Source organism: Amblyomma americanum, chromosome 4 (assembly GCF_052857255.1).
Source record: "Amblyomma americanum isolate KBUSLIRL-KWMA chromosome 4, ASM5285725v1, whole genome shotgun sequence".
In the NCBI taxonomy this organism is placed as follows: Eukaryota; Metazoa; Arthropoda; class Arachnida; order Ixodida; family Ixodidae; genus Amblyomma; species Amblyomma americanum.
Window position 1 is genome coordinate 198342374 of NC_135500.1, and position 16279 is coordinate 198358652.

At 44.8% G+C, this 16279-nt stretch overlaps 1 protein-coding gene across 1 annotated transcript; it reads left to right on the forward strand.

Annotated features, from left to right (window-relative positions):
• On the forward strand, positions 1-15961 carry LOC144129964 (uncharacterized). The gene is made up of 7 exons (XM_077664017.1): positions 1-98; positions 3181-3544; positions 4628-4737; positions 6180-6206; positions 6528-6590; positions 13234-13471; positions 15701-15961. The coding sequence occupies exons 1-7, from the start codon at positions 41-43 to the stop codon at positions 15921-15923; spliced, it is 1083 nt and encodes a 360-aa protein (XP_077520143.1). The 5' UTR covers positions 1-40; the 3' UTR covers positions 15924-15961.
• The last annotated feature ends 318 nt before the right edge of the window (positions 15962-16279 follow it).

Genomic DNA, 16279 nt, shown 5'->3' on the forward strand with positions numbered 1-16279 from the left:
CTGGACGCGTGGATAAGTGGACACGCTGCAATTGGCAGGCATGACAGAGAGGAGCGACAGTTCCCCAAGGCGTCTTTCTGCTGTCACCGCTGCCCCTGGTATGTTTTTCTTCCATAAATTCCACGTTGTCTGTTCGTCGCTGCCATCCGCGATGCCTAAGCAGCTCCAGTTTTCAGTAAGGATCCTATATATGTTCCTAGCTAGTGATATATCGTAGATGTTTTATTTTAAAACCCTGCCAAGCCCATGGCAGGTAGCCATAGGTACGTAATAATACGAGGTCTAAGAAGTGAGATCATGTCCGTACCACACGCCCAATGGAGTCCTTGAGTTCACCACTAGGCCGTGGCGGCCGCATTTCTGTGGGTGTAGAACCTATTTATCTGTTATTGTAATAGAGCTATGACACGCGCTGAGAAAACCAAATGTGTTCTACATCAGTCGGACGACCTCCACTAAAAGGTTACCGTAATGGTCTAGAATGACACGTTAGGGCTTAAAAACACTTCTTTAAGTAGGCGTTTCACTCATGGTGCCTCAGTCGGCAATTCCTGGCTTTGGTGTCTGGTGTCGCTACCCCTTCTGCATTTCTGGAAATATTGTTCTTTATGTAGCTGACCACGCCTCAGAAGCCACGAAGCACCGGGCGCAGGTGGCTGCGATCGTCTGAACAGAACTAGTTATATGAAGAGTTCCCTGCGTGGCCGGGATGTTCGGAGCTGCATGATCCCACATCAAGCAGCTCCAAACTCATAAGCTGTCTCTATGCTTATGAAAGCACAGACACAGTATGTATCTTGCATTTTATGTGGTGAAGTTTGATTCTTAGTGAAACACAAGAGGCAGCTGGTTCGTTACAGCACAGGCAGCACGCCCGATTCAAATATTGAAAAATTGCTATAGCAAACTCAGACTCAGGCGAAGGCGGCTGTGCGTCCAGCCTATTATTCGATTACGGCTACTAGCATCCATGTACTGGCCTAAAATATGCTACGCCCTTCTTGCAATGCATTTCATTTCTACAAGTATACTCTTGAGGACGACATAGACAGCATATTTCTTTTTTCGCGCACAACTTTCTTCGGCATCACTTCTAATCATAAGTCAACTAAAGAATATTGTAAGATTTTGTTATGAACGTATTGTCGTAAATGGTACAACCTTCCTATGCGCAGCAAAATCTTCTTTTAGTGCGGCTTGATTAGGAGAGCCATGAAGGCGAAAACTGTCCGGCGATAGCGACGTTTGTGTGAGGTTTCCACTTGCCAAATGATGTTAAAGGAGATTTGTCTCTCTCCACCTTCCACCTGTCAGCCGTCTCCCTCCCTTTCTCTGCACTTGCAGGAGAGAGATGGGAGACGCCAGACGAAGAATGACTCAGCAAAAATTAAAAATGGCTGAGAAAAAATTATCCAGACAAGAACAGGTCTACGTGCAGAACATACAGCCTCCCGAAGCACCATGTGTGAAAAATGAGGCTCGCTGGAGCTATTCCTTCTTGCAGTGCTCAGGAGGAGCAACCTGAGTCTCACAAAGGCCACTTTTGGCAGTGACAGGAACAGCCACTTGCCAGTGCAGTGGAGCATCGCTTAACTGCTGCTCCATTGCGCCTGTAGTGTTTAAAGATTCCTCAGGATCTAACAATAGAACACATTGTGTAGTTGCGCAGTCGGAATTGGAATGGTATCAAGTTTTAATAGATCTGGGAATGAAAGACAATGAACTCACAATTGGAATAGAACCAGAACTCAAATAAATTGGTGAGTGCAAGAAGCATGCTATCGCATTTACTCCGCGCCACCACAACTGATCTCCCCGTTAATTTCTAAAGTTTCTATTACGATCGCATCAAGTAGTTAAAATATTCATAGAGAACCAGTAAGTTGCATTTTACAGCGAAAACTGTTATAGCTTTGGTTTAGCCATATAACCCTGCATTCTACAGTGTCATTGACAGCGTCAGCCGTAAGGTCATAATTACTTATTGGATTTATTTATCTAAATAATACAGTTGAAATAATTTCTGTTAATTTAATTTTATAAAATCTTGTTGCTAGCAGCCTCCTCTCCACATTTAGGAGAGAAGAGGGAGAGGCAAGCGCTCGCAGAGACTAGAAAACCAATAGGGTGCGTTTCTGACAGGAAGTAACTACAAGCGACCCTAGGAAAGATCTGGAGCTATATTGGTTGCTATGGTGCGATCTTACGATTTGCGAAAAAATTGCGTTGATAAACAACTTCTCGCTTCTGGGTGTTTGGTTTTGCAGTGGCAGTGAGGCGTATACAGTTTTACGGGAGTTCGCATACCTATGGCACCTCGTAACTGACTGTGCTCTTGTTTAGACGGGTACAAAAGGTTGTGGCTTTTGTGCTTTGGAACTAAGAAATGCGCGCCTCCGAGCCTGTCTTGCCTGTAAGTGCTTTAAAAAAGGACCTATATGAACTTCAGATTTACGTTTTTTTTTCTCGAAGAAACACTATGATCTATGAGGCTCGCCATAAGTAGAGGGTTCTGAATTAATCTTTCTTTAACGTACTGTTCTTTGACGTGTGCCATAGTCTCAGCACACAGGTGTTTGTGAATTTCGCCTTGAGTGAAATGCCGTCGCCTTGGCAGGGATCAAGCATACGAGCTCGGTTCCAGTACCCGAGTGACATAGCTATGAGTTCGAGACATACGAGAAGCTAGCTGTGCCTGGATACTTCGTAAATCGCAATTCGGTCGCCGAATTCGAGGCATGCAATGTTCGCGACTACTAAGCGTCGGCTATTCGCTTACTTTTGTCATCCGTAGAGGAAGAAGGCATTCAGTTGTTACCTTGAAAAAATTGGCAGTGGCTGTGAAAGTCGGAGGTAAAACTCTGAGACGGTCCGACACCATAGTGGAAGAACCAGTTACCACTGCGGCTACCAAAATCACTGATCACGTAACAGCTAACACAATGAATAGGATTGAAACATGACAACAGTCTACGCACGGTCATTATATCTCGTAGTGGTACTTATGCGACAACCGGCTCCTAGCCTCAGTGAGCAAGAAACCAGTATGCTGTTCTGAAACGTCTCTGAATTTCTGCCAGTGGTCAGTTCACCTCAAATAGCGTATTAACGTGCTGTGTCTTACGAATCTTTGTCAAACTCTTCAGTACTATTTGTTATGTTTTGGTCACCCCCTTAAAGGCATGATCGGGGCTCCGGTGTCTCCGCCGACTCCGCAGTACCCTCGCTTAGGGTCAACGCCGACGTACGCTGCGATTCCGCCGCACCCCGTGCTACCTCACGATGGTTTTATTGGGGCCCAGCACCTGTTGCCTGTGCCTTACCACCACTACGCGATGGCTCCATGCATCGGAGCGTGGCCGCCGCCCGGGCAATACATGGCACCCGTACAGTACCCGGTGTCGCGCCGATCTTACTCACTGTCGCCTCAACCGTTGTCCGCGCTGCCTCCCGGAGACTATGAACACAAGCGGGCCCCTGCCGAACTCACACGTAGTACCGGTGCTTCCTCCAGGAGAAAGTCAGCGCAGCGACGGGATAAACCGTAAGAAATCGCAGGTTCCTTTCCTGCATTCCTAGCATTCCTTTCCTATGTTGAAGCCGTAATGTCAATGCTGCGCGCTGCGTGGTACATAGAAGAAGTAGGTGAGAAGATACGCACTGAGCAGGAATATAACGACCAGGAAGTGCCATGCTACTACAGCTCTTGGAAAATTCAGTGCGACAAAGGGAAGACACAGAAAAAAGAAAGAAGACACAGACGAACGCTGACTTTAAGCTCGTTCCTCTGTACTCGTCCCTTTGTCGCGTTGAATTTTCTTAGATGCATCCTCTCCAACTCGCCAGGCTCAGCATAAGCATGTTACAGTTCACTGTGTAACAACTGACAAATGAAGTTGTCTTCACCACGTCAGCGGTAGTCATTCTTCCCGGGGTTTATATGCACGGTACTTGGTTCCGAATGAGCTAGCATGCTTGGGCCTAGTGCCTCACTCATTGTAAAGGGGGGGGGGGGGGCACAGAGAGGAGCCTAATCTATATATAAAGGGAATTTAACGGCTGGAAATCTGTTAGAGGGCTGATGTGACTGAATAGTTTTAAAATTTTCATAGAATCGTTGCAACTTATGATGTTTCCTTCTCAATTCCATTGCCATTTGCTCTCTGCAAAGGGCAGGAGTCCTCTTCCCTTCGGGATACGAAACCCTCTTAAACAGTGGTAAGAAGGAATTCTGCTGCAGCTGTAGAGAAAATAACGCATTGTAGAAAGCAACCGGTGTATCCCCACTGTAGTGCTCGTTGGGCATCATCCCCGCTAGAACATGTTTAAGCAGCTTGTCTACAGCCTTTACAGACCGCATTGATGATCAGACCTTCTCAGCTCTCAGCTTCTGGTGGGAATGAAGGACAGGAGGATGGGAGGACAGGCACTGATCACCTCATTGTGCGCGAGGTCCGGGTAACCATCGAAGTCACGGCGATGCACCAGTCTTCTTCCACCAAGCCTTATTCACGGAAGGGAGAAAGACATCTCGTGAAATTTTCGCAAGTAAATTGAAATCATGTCGGAGTGCTAAATAGGTAGATGAGAACTGGAACATCGTTCCAATTGTGCCATCTTTGCCCAGGTACATGTTGCAGAGATGCGGCCCATTCTACGCATGGCAGCTGATAATCATGTGGTTTGCGGTACTTGGCACCGTGGTTTTTGTTTGCAGCTTTGGCGCCTTTAGACAGTGTAAGTCATTGCCGCTACTTACACTTTAATGTAGTGGCGGCTAATTACCTGAAGAACGGCCAATAAATGAACTCAAGTGGCGGTGTTTCGTGGCATATACTAGTTAATTCCCTTGTTCGTAGAGCTGCTGCCACAACTCCAGACTTGAAGCAATTGTTCGCAATAGTGATGATCCTCGAAAAAATTGTAGTACTTTTGTCTCACAGTGTAGTTCATAAATGTTTTGAGGCATCACACAATGTGAAAACAGGAAATTGTTTTTATTTCACTTTGTGTGAAGGAGACTAAGGCTTAATAAGTTATGCACCTATTATCATTTATTGTGGCCGTGTGACAGAGTATATGAGTGAATCTCAATTACCAAATGCTCACACTGATGCTAAATTCCTGGGTAGTATTATTAAAACGTGGTTGTATGAAATGTGTGCAATGCGTGTGTGCTGAAAGCCCAAGAAGGCTCACTGTGTGGTCGAGATTTCGGTTCCGGCGCTCTGAAACACCATTACGACAAGCTGTCAAACTGCGAAACTTTCGCAGGTTTTGGGGCCAGCCGGGCATGAGACATGTCACACTGGGCATGTACTTGCCTTGGTGCATGAAACCTCGCCAGCTCCCATCGGAACAGACAGCAGAATTTACACTGACTTGCGGCATATGGTTCTCGAATAAATAACAAGAAACAGCTCAAATTCTGTGCACTGCAAAGTCTTAAGTTGCCGCAGCATTCAGCACCACGCGCTCTAGGGACGTGCCACTTTAATTTTCTGGTTATGAACTGTCTTTTCCGCTGCCACGCAACACAGTAGTCATTTATTTTACTCGCAGAAAACAAAAGCGTCGGTTGAGATAAGTTCAACTGAAAAACTTCATTGTTGTACTTCGCCTGATACATTCAGAGTTTCGCGAACGAACCTGTGCTAACGACGCGGAATTCAGCGAAACTCGCTTGAGGTAAAGAAAAGTTCGAGAGCCACAAGGAGCAGGTTTGTTCATACAGTGGCACTTTATGCGGCAGTGTGTGCAAGAATCGCCGCGTGGGTGACTCTGGTGGGTACTGGCTTCTCCAGTACTTCCCCGCCCAGGCACGCGCGTCTTAAGATACCTCCGTGTTTCCTCCTTGCAACCGTTGAGTGGAGCTGTAGAACGCCGCCGAGCGCGCCCTCTGTTTACTTTTCCAGACCCGACGCATTAATTTGAACTGCCACGTTGGATGCAGGCGTAAATTATAACGCGGCCGCCAGGGAGCGTGCCAGGCGCAGGTGAAGACAGTCGTGGTTTTTCAAAACACGACTGGCGTGGGCCTTCTCGGCACGCCTTGCGTGCTTCGTTGCTCTGACGACTGACGCGTGTGATTGATGGTTGGCTCTGCATGCCGTTGAAATATGCCAAAGCGCCGCTACAGTGTGTACTCACTCTTTTTTTGTATGCGTCTTCCCCCGCAGATTTAACGCAGGAGCCGCCCGTTGATGGTGAGGACTAATGGTGATCTTCGCGATTCGGGACTGCCGCACGTGCGCCACGGGCAGCAGTTTGCGGCGAAGCGCGGTTTTAAAATTGTTTTTCTCTTTTTCAAAATTTACGAGTTCGTTTGACGAGTACTCGTGGGTCCTTTTGTACGTTAAAGTTGAGTCGTCGTAAGTAAGTTTGTACTCATCGAGAACAGGCTGTCCCACTAAGACGCTAACGCTTAGGCCACGCTGTCTGCATGAGCACTTCCATTAACAAAGCGTGTACGAAAAGGACGGCGTTGTTTCGTAGACGTTTTCTTTTTTTTTCTTCTCTGCTTGCAGGAATGGCGAGGGCGAGAGAACGTGCTTTGACAAGCACACCCGTGCCCAAGAATCGCCACCCACGTTAGTATGCTGAATTTCTGTGGCGTCCTCCTCTACGAACTAAGAGAAGCTGCTTCGACAACTGCTTTTGTCATATTTATTTTTTCAATCGTTTATTTAAATATCTATTTTATACTTTCTTCCATCCCGAGCATGTGTTTCATGATAAAGTTGGTACATTGAGGAAAATATGAAGAAAAAAAAACTACATGTACGCATCTTATTGTTCCCGTGTGCAGAGTTCGAAGACGTTCCGCGGGAAATGCGGTTACGGAAAATTTATTATTACATACAAAAATTGTTCTTGCTTATACACCGCTAGCTACTGCTGAATTCGGTACAGGCAGCACCTTTCACTTTGTGGTGAGTTGAGCCTGCATTTTTTGCTTTTCCTCCCTTAGCAGCGGAAGTTACTATTTGATTTCAAAGAATTGATTGTTCTTTGCGATTAAGGCTGCATATAATAAGGCATAAGTCAAGTCATGGCTGAGGGCTCCATATTACTCTCGACCTCCTAGAAACTTTCAATAACTGAAATCTCTGCACACGCGCGTTTTTTGTAGTTCATATGCGTCGTAACGTTGGCGCCATGACTGCGCATCGAACTCTCAATTTCCTCGTCAGCTAAGACGTCAATAACCACCATTGCCTGTTGTTATTGAAGTCAAGTGAGCAGGTAATAGGCAGTAGCTGATGAAATATAATAATTCATATAGTTCTCAGTGCCGGCAGAAACGGTCCGTCTTTGCAAAAAACAAACAAACAAAGGAAAGCTGCACCAACGCAACTCGTTCGAGAGTTAATGGCTACCCACAGCAAACGACTGTTGTAGAGAATAAAAACATGCGGAAAGAACACACAGGTGCAAACAGCATTTTTGTAGACGTAGACGACAATGCATGTGCAGGTGTTCACAAAAAATCACCCTACAAGAAGTGAAACAACTAACACACTGTAGCCGGGGCCTGGAAAATCCACTTTATTGAAATCTATATAAATAGCACGAGTAAACGGAAATGTCAAAGCAAGGGCAGAGTCAAGGCTGGTGCACGATGAAGCAGAAACAGATTCACCAGGAAGCTTTGTTTAAGAGGATTGAGATACAGAATGACGAGGAAAACCTGACCAATGAAAGAAATACAAAGGCAGAATTATGCGGGAAACAAGAGGCGAAGGAAAAGAAAAGGCCGGAAAGTGGAAACAGCTACAAGATTAGAGCAGATACTGAAAACCTACAATCAGTAATTACGAAAACTGACAGGGATGAAAGATAACAAGGGTAGGTACGATGCTCGGAACCTAGGATCTAGGATCATTAATATTGTAGCACATAATTAGTCTTCACATCACTTTCAAGCGTTTACTGTTTCTTCTATCACACATGAAGGCGTGCTCATGCACTTGTCACTGTTGCGATTAATACAAAGCGAGTCAGTCACTTCCCTTATGCATTTTTCTGTCGCTCTTGAATTAATGTTGCACCGTCAGGCACCACAGAACAAGCAGCCCCTTGCCATATGCAACCAATGTTCTGCTATCACCGTTTTCTACAGTAAGTTTTTGTTCGCGAGCTTTGTCATTACAGCAGTTCCCAGTCTTCGGAATGTGCACCATCTCACAGGATAACGGTATTTTATATGCAACTTCAGATGCGCGCATCGTGAACCTGCGTCAATACTTTTTTGTGACGCACTTGTTCTTTGTCAACGTTGTGTCAGAAACAATCATTACACTCTATCTGCTGGTGGTAGATCTGTAATTGGGCGAAACACAGCGCATATAGTACAGAACTACTAAAGGCTTCTCTGACATGAGTATTTCAGTGTTTTCCTCCAACAAACACAATACGTGGATAGACTACTTTTGTTTTCTGGTGGCTCACTCTAAAAATTTAAAGTTCTGCGCATGCATTGCGCGTGGGCGTTCCGGTTTTTTATTCTTCTTGCTTCTTTTTCAGCAGTTCATGTGCAGCATGAAAACTGCCCGCGACCTCTACAGAACCTAGTTAGCCTCAGAATTTCAGTAAAACATACTTAATTGCTTATAAGGAGCTCTAGCCACGGCAAACAACAGGATGATCGAAAGAACATAACTGATCATTATCATATGTGGACCGACGACAACCACAAAAAAAAAACTGTGAGCGCGACAGCGAGACAGTGGCAGGCAGGAATGAGCATTGAACCACCATAGCTTGACTCCTATGCGCGTCCATGTGAATAGAGGCACGGCGCCCAGTACCCATAAGAAGTGTGACTGCCGGCCCTATTTTCGGACACGACTGTTAACGAGGCCTTTAACACGCTTTCTCTTTATTGCTGTCGTTTTCCGAAACAAGGACATTGTGCTTACAAGCGAGCTAATTAGCACTTGAGACTAATGAGTGCGTAAATTAGACAGCCCTCACCGTCCTCTTGTGTCGTTCCAGCCAATAGTTGCGAAACGGCAAATGCTTCTAATGAATGAAAGGCCACCGTTCACAAAGTATTCCAAACAAATTCATAAAAGCTCCGCTCTTGCTGTGTCAATGACTATTCGGCAGCTTTTCTAATCAGCGATTAAGATGAACTTAGCCATCGGGTACAATCCTTGATCTTGAACGAAAACTCCGAGTTTAAGGAGTTGGTGTGGGTGGCCTTGCAGCAAAACTAAAATTTACAGCACACGACGAAAGTGTCTACTATGAACGCTCTTCATGCTTGAGACATTAATCGGAATTTTCTTTTTCGTCCTTGTAAATTGTACTGCGAGTAACGGTAAGTTCATTTTGAGGTGTTTATTTGGGTTTTTTATTATTCAAGCAATTCTAAGATTCCTATTTCTTTTACTCTTTTCAGCTGTCTTATATCACTTATGTTCCGTGACGTAACATATCATTGATCTCATATAACACTTACTGTGGGCACCAAGAGCGGGAGATTATCCTTCCGGTCATTGACTACCACGTTGAAAAAGCGTTAATTGCAAACGCGGTCTGTAAAAAAAAAGTAAAGAAAGAAGAAGACTTTGTGCAAAGTCAGTGTCTTGCTGCATCGCAGTATCTGAATGACAAACTGCTAATCAATGGTGGGACTTAGCTTACAACAGAACGTGAGCGAAGCCAAGTCAGGAAGGGCCACTTGCGAATGCAGCTCAAAATAGCCTAACATCCACACTCGTTGATTCTTTTGCAGGCCGTATATAGACTCTTTTTTTCCTCAGAGTGTTTCGCCATACATAATTGATGACCCCGTACGTATGTTGCAATCCCAAAAGTGAGCGATAACTTGTAGGGGGGGGGGGGGGGGGGTCACTGGGGAGCAAGAAGAACGACATATGTATTCCTAAGAATAACCCGTGTAGGCATACTTTCGACCTTTCCTAAATGCGAGGTAAACAGAGGGAGCAGAATTGCGATAGCGGCCAGAGCAAGCATGTGTCGAATAACTCGCTCAGAAGTTTGTTTTTTTTCTTCCTGCATCAAGCAATGACTCATCGTGTACTAACAAGTGACCTTTTCACGAACCTGTTATTTATACACGTTGTTTCGGAGGGCTTTTTTCATGACTTTGAATTGGAAACAGGATTGGGCCAGAGTTTGCAAACAGTGGGAAGGGGTTTCTCTATTTTCGTCGGGTAGAGTCACCGAAAAGCTGTTCCTGTGAATCAACCGCTCAGTGCTGGCGTTCTTCTGGAAACACTCATGCGTGCGCTTATTGTAGATGTAGAGAGTGACGAAGTGTTTAATAGCGATACAATGAACTAATAAAAGGATAATTTCCACGATATTAGCAGAAATCATTGCAAGCGGAATCTGTGACGCTAACGTGCTAGAAACATCTGAGAGCCGCTTAAAAAGAGCCCAGTGCCGCTGCTGTCGTGATCAATTTTCATTCTTTCCTTTCTTTTCTTAACCTTATCACTGGCCTAATGCCGCACATGATGAATTTTTCACACGCACACACACGAAAAAAAAAACGCTATCAACCTACCTTCTAAAGTGTCATTCTGGGCCTACTTAAGCTTATCTGGTGGGGAGTGGATGTCATTGCCCAGCCTATGCTTGTGCACATCGTAGCAGCAACTATCTGATTCGACGCTTGGCGGAGCTCACACGCCGTTTTGTGCCTGACTCGTAGACTTGCTTACAAGACAGTCTGCGGACAATTAACATGGAAGAGCCACAATCGTTCTAATAATTTTAAATGTGCGTTGATGAGATCCAAGATAAAGCGAGATTACGGCGATTAATACCGGCCTTTTATAACAAATAACTTGGCAGGAAAATTGATTTTGTTAAACAGAAAATATCTCTTAAGCATTTATGCAGACATATTCTGTGCCATTTTATTTAGATATATATGCTTAAAGTTCAATACAGCTACTGTTGAGAGAATAAACAAGAACTAAGTCTCGATAATTCAAATTACCCAGAATTTGAAGTTCTTTTTTAGCGCAATACTTCAACTGCCGTCAAGAATCACGTATATAAGAATATGCCAACAACAGCTAAATTTCAATGTCGTGGTTGCTCAAGAAAACAACATTTTTTTTTTCTAAAATTCGTACGAACTGAAAACCAACGTTTAAGCCATAAAGTAAGTTGCGATGATGAATTCGTGACGCCAGAGAAGAATCGAGGCATTCATTGCCATTAGACAACTTGCAACTTGCATAGCGTAACTGTATACCGGTTCCGTTATGGCTACCGTCAAGCTCTAGCTACAACAGGCGCTGTGAGCATGTGCACGTTGTACACACAAGTCAACGCTACCTTTGCCGAAACTGCAAGAAACCGCGCATGCGCGTGCATATGCACAGCTAGTTCTCGCCGGCAGTTGCAGTGGTAACGGCATATCATTAGAACACCAGGTGACCGAAATTATTCCGGCGCCTTCCACTACGGCGTCTCTCAAAGCCGATGTCGCAATGGGACGTCAAACCGTATATACTGCCCCATTCTAGGTATACATTATGCTAGCTGTCTGTTGTCTACAAATGTGGTTGACAGGCAATATTTGGAATGCACCGCTTGATAGAATCATTCATTAAATTTCATAGCAGGCGTCTATAATGGGCGACGCAGTGTACTTAAGGACACCGAGGAAATTGGTTGCCTGCTCTCAAGCTTGGATTAATTAGCGTCCCTTTGAGTCAAGCGCGATAATGACTGGCACCGGATGCAAGTGGCAGTCAGATGTCTATATTTACTTCGCATGTATCGTTTTTTCTTCATATTTGAACAGCGCAATAAAACAACAGGACACAACGAAGAAAGGACACCACAAGCGCTGACTCGTAACTAGATTTTTAATTCACGTCCAAGCATCTTAAATACTAAGAACGCCAAACGCAAACAAGAGGGAAAAAACCAATAGAAAAACGACACAAAGCTGCTAATCATGCCCACAAAGGTGACAATCAGATACGAGCGCGAGACTACACATCTTGGCCGGATAAAAACATCATCTCTTTATCAGTTAGTGTGACAGAAGGATCACTAATGCAGCTATCAGGTTCCAAGCGGATGTGATAAGCCGCGTTAGGCTGTCATTATGTTTTCCTAGGATGACGGTGTTAGACAACAGAGGGGTGCAAGTACCTTTTCTCGTTGTGTCCCGTTGTTTTATTGCGCTGTTCAAATATGAATCAATACCAACTCGCCCAGTTCGCAGCTTTAATCTTTTTTTCGTTTTGAGCACTACAAAACACGGGTATAAAAAAGACGCACCAGGATCAACTTTCTGTTATTTATCTAACCAGACTATAAATCATTAACGCAAACACTGGGCATGTCTCAGTTACCGTGATACTCGAGCAACCGCGCACCAGGACACCTGCAAATGCACTTTGCACCGCTTTAAGATAGAATTCGTTGCTCGCCGTATCATACAAAAGTCGTCATTTACATCTCTTAACACGGGACGACGTTGAAGGTTGGCATATCGCGAAAAGTGAAGTCAAGTTATCACACCAAGAGAAGCCCCCAATGATGTAAGACACGTGTTGATAACGCGACTGCGTGAGAAAGTTTTTTTTTTTGTACCACTTCTTCTATCCATGTTTCTGTGTGCCGTCAATTTGGTCGCATAAAAAATGGTCACTGAGGCATGCGCAATAGTTTTAATTCCCATACATGCTCGATTTACGCTCGGCTCAATAGATATCTGTAAGTCGGCTCTTATGTCGTCGTATTTGATTCTGCCCTATTTTATTGCTCCGATTCTTTAGCATTATTATTACATGTTAGCGTACCGAGATTTTTGTCTTGCACAACGGTTGTTATGAGTTCCACGTGTATTCCCAAGGTCGTGTCAAAGTCGTGTTGTTAGAACCGTCGTTCGCCCTAGCAGTCTATCTCAGCCATGTCTCGTTTCATTGTCGTTCCCGCTGCTTACAAGCGCGCGCAACGATTGTTTTGAGTTCCACGTGTATTCCCAAGGTCGTGTCAAGGTCGTGTTGTTAGAACCGTCGCTCGCCCTAGCAGTCTATCTCAGCCATGTCTCGTTTCATTGTCGTTCCCGCTGCTTACAAGCGCGCGCAACGATTGTTTTGAGTTCCACGTGTATTCCCAAGGTTGTGTCAAGGTCGTGTTGTTAGAACAGTCGTTCGCCCTAGCAGTCTATCTCAGCCATGTCTCGTTTCATTGTCGTTCCCACTGCTTACAAGCGCGCGCTCTTTGCAGCCGTGTACGTTAACACGAGCTGCGGTATCCACCACCCGTGCCGAGGCGTCGGCCTGCTGTGCATTGGTGGCCAATGCACCTGCGGCCCGGATTTCGAAGAACACGGTGAACTGTGCTCGCCTAGGAAGAACGTGGCTGTCGAGATCAGAATCGGCTCACCGACGGCGCAGCCACCTCGGACGCGGAAGTCCTCGAGCGGCAACCGTTCCACGCCCGAACCCCGAAAAGGTGTCCACAAGTAAGCCCGACACTACGTACAGAGTTTGTGAAAAGTTTTCCGAAGCCCCAGACCTCGGGAGGGTCAGAAAGAATCTCATCGTCACCAATGATAGTCATGCGCTTCTCTGATGCAGACTCCCGTCAGGGATGACAGCGGTAGTTGAATCTGCTCATTAAAACTTCCTTTCGGGTGAGTTGGTGCATCCTGAATCCAAGAAAAATAACAGCGCTAACACATGCAACCACAGGAACAATCAGGATTTACGAGACACAAGCGCTGTAAATCTCTCTCGTAAATCTTGTCTGTACTGTAGTTGCCTGTGTTGGCGCTTTCATATTTCTTCTTGGATTCAGCTTAATCTGTGATAAGTGGTGGTGACTGAAAAGAAAAAAAAGGAAAGATGTTAGTGATTAAAGAAATAAAATTAAAGTTGTGTTGTATTTACACAAAGTAAAGTCACCGATCGCCGAGGCGTTAGTGTGAATTAATTTTTTCAGATGACAGGATTACGCCCGGAGGAAAAAAAAAAAACTCTGCCCCACTAAGCATAGAATCATATGGCCTATATGCGAAGGGAAAGTCATTTATAAGATAGCACTGACCTTCGGAAAATTTTACATAGATCAGGCACAAGAATGTGTGAACGAAAAAATATGCGAGAACTTAAAGAAAATTGGTTACGGAGGAGGTGGTAATCTTGCCTTGCACTGTAACAGATGTCGCGGAAAATATATCCCACGTTTTGGGGATGTTCCCATTCTGGGCTATTCAGAAGCACGTAAGGCACTGTAAATATTTGAAGCCTTCTAGATAGCGAAACATGAGGAATCTTGTGCAATTTCACACACTATAGCGCTTACTTGAAAATAAATCCATTATTTGAATTATCGTACATAGGTTGCCTTTCTTGGCTTGGCGCATGCGTGGCTGTTAGTCGGCGGTCTGTTTAAAAAATAAAAAAATAAATTCAGGTGTCCAACGATATATGAGACAGATACTGCGCCATTTCCTTTCCCAAAAACCAATTAACAATTAATTAATTAACAAATAAATTCAGATTATAGTGCAGCCCGTGTTCCATGCTATTATTTGTCGTGCGTACGTTTTTTTTTTATGGTAGCAGCACTACTGAACGGGAACTGAAGTAATTATAATGGTTTTATTGCTTCATGCAAAGTGTTCACCTCCATGTATATCGCTCTCTAGGATTGTGAAAACAATCCGAAAACAAGCATAGATAGCCGGTGGCACGAAGAAGACGTCAGGAAAGCTTTGGAGAACATTAGGCCGCACTGGTGTCGCCTAGCTTTTTGGTGTCCCTCATGACACCCGCCACAAAAGAGTACAGAAGATTAGAGACACTGAGGAACAGGAGCTGCATAGTGTTCTCTTTGAACCTAAAAAACGCTCACTCTTTTTACTAGCAAGAGCATTTACTTCAAAGCACATTATAAGAATGAAGCATTGTCTTCTCGTTTTGACAAACAATCATGCCCAAAAGTCGTGTTGACGTATGCGAATTGAACTGAATGACATATCAGTTAGAATGAGATATCAGTTAGACAGGGAAGAAACGAAGGAGCTACAGCTATGCCGCTAAAACAGAAAAAAAAATGCTGAGCAACTCAGGAAATTGAAAAGGGTTTCTCAGTCAGGGTGCACGCAAAGCCTGGTTATTGAAGTGCATGGACTGTTGCGGGTCATGGTACAAAACAGTGCCGGGTTCTGTCTGGATGCGGTGTTTTGGAGGCAGATAGATTCAAAAAGATTTCGCAGATACCCATTCAACTAAATTAGTGTTAATTCATTGCATGAATGAGTGCTGTAATTATTTTTCCAAAGCATCTCATTTTCCCCCACGCGTTAATTTTTCCCAAGATGTTGGGGCAAAAAACGACATTTAGAACTTTTTAGCTTCATGAAGGTTTACTGTGTTATGCTTCAGCTGGCCTTTTCATATTTACTGAGCGTGATACACGGACCGTAGCCAATACTTCCACAATATTCGTTTGTTGATATTAGCGATTAAAAAAAGAAAACACTATGGTTTGCGAATTTGTGCCGTGTTCTGTCCCACTCTCCCCTAAATGTATTATTCAAAGAAAAAGGCCCCTAATTATAGTTCAACACTATCTGGGTTATGATACTTGACGCAGGCCAATGTTAATTGAGGTCCGCATTTTTTCCATTCGTGTTAGCCACATGCGGCAACACTTCCTGCGCGGATGCACTTGGTTGCTCATGCAGGAGAAACGCTCTAAGCAAGAAGCTGGTTCAACCACGTGTCAAGGCCACAGAGGAAGAATTCACTTTTGTGTTCGCGACTTTCGAGTACGAGGACCACGGTCACCGACACATCGTGGCCGGAGAGGGGACGAGAATGACGCCAAGAGAGGCCACCCATCGGCTCTCTTGGCAACGTCACGCTAAAGATCACCGGCGCAAGAAATCCCAGAGCACGACGAAATGAAGAGGAAATACTATTTGCATAAGCTAGTGGAAAATTAATTCGCGGAAATATTTATCAAGCAATAAGATTTACATATACGTTTTACGACCGTCACTTCTCTCCCAATTGATGGCTTGGTTTAGGGGGGTTTAACGTCCCAAAGCGACTCGGGCTATTTCGACCACCTGGGGTTCTTTAACGTGCACTGACATCGCACAGTACACGGGCCTCTGGAATTTTGCCTGCGTCGCAATTCGGCCGCCGCGGCCGGGATTGAACCCGCGTCATTCGGGTCAGCAGTCGAGCACCATAACCACTAAGCAACTGCTGCGGCTCAAGTGGGAGATAGCCGCCGCGGTGGCTGAGTGTACTGTGTA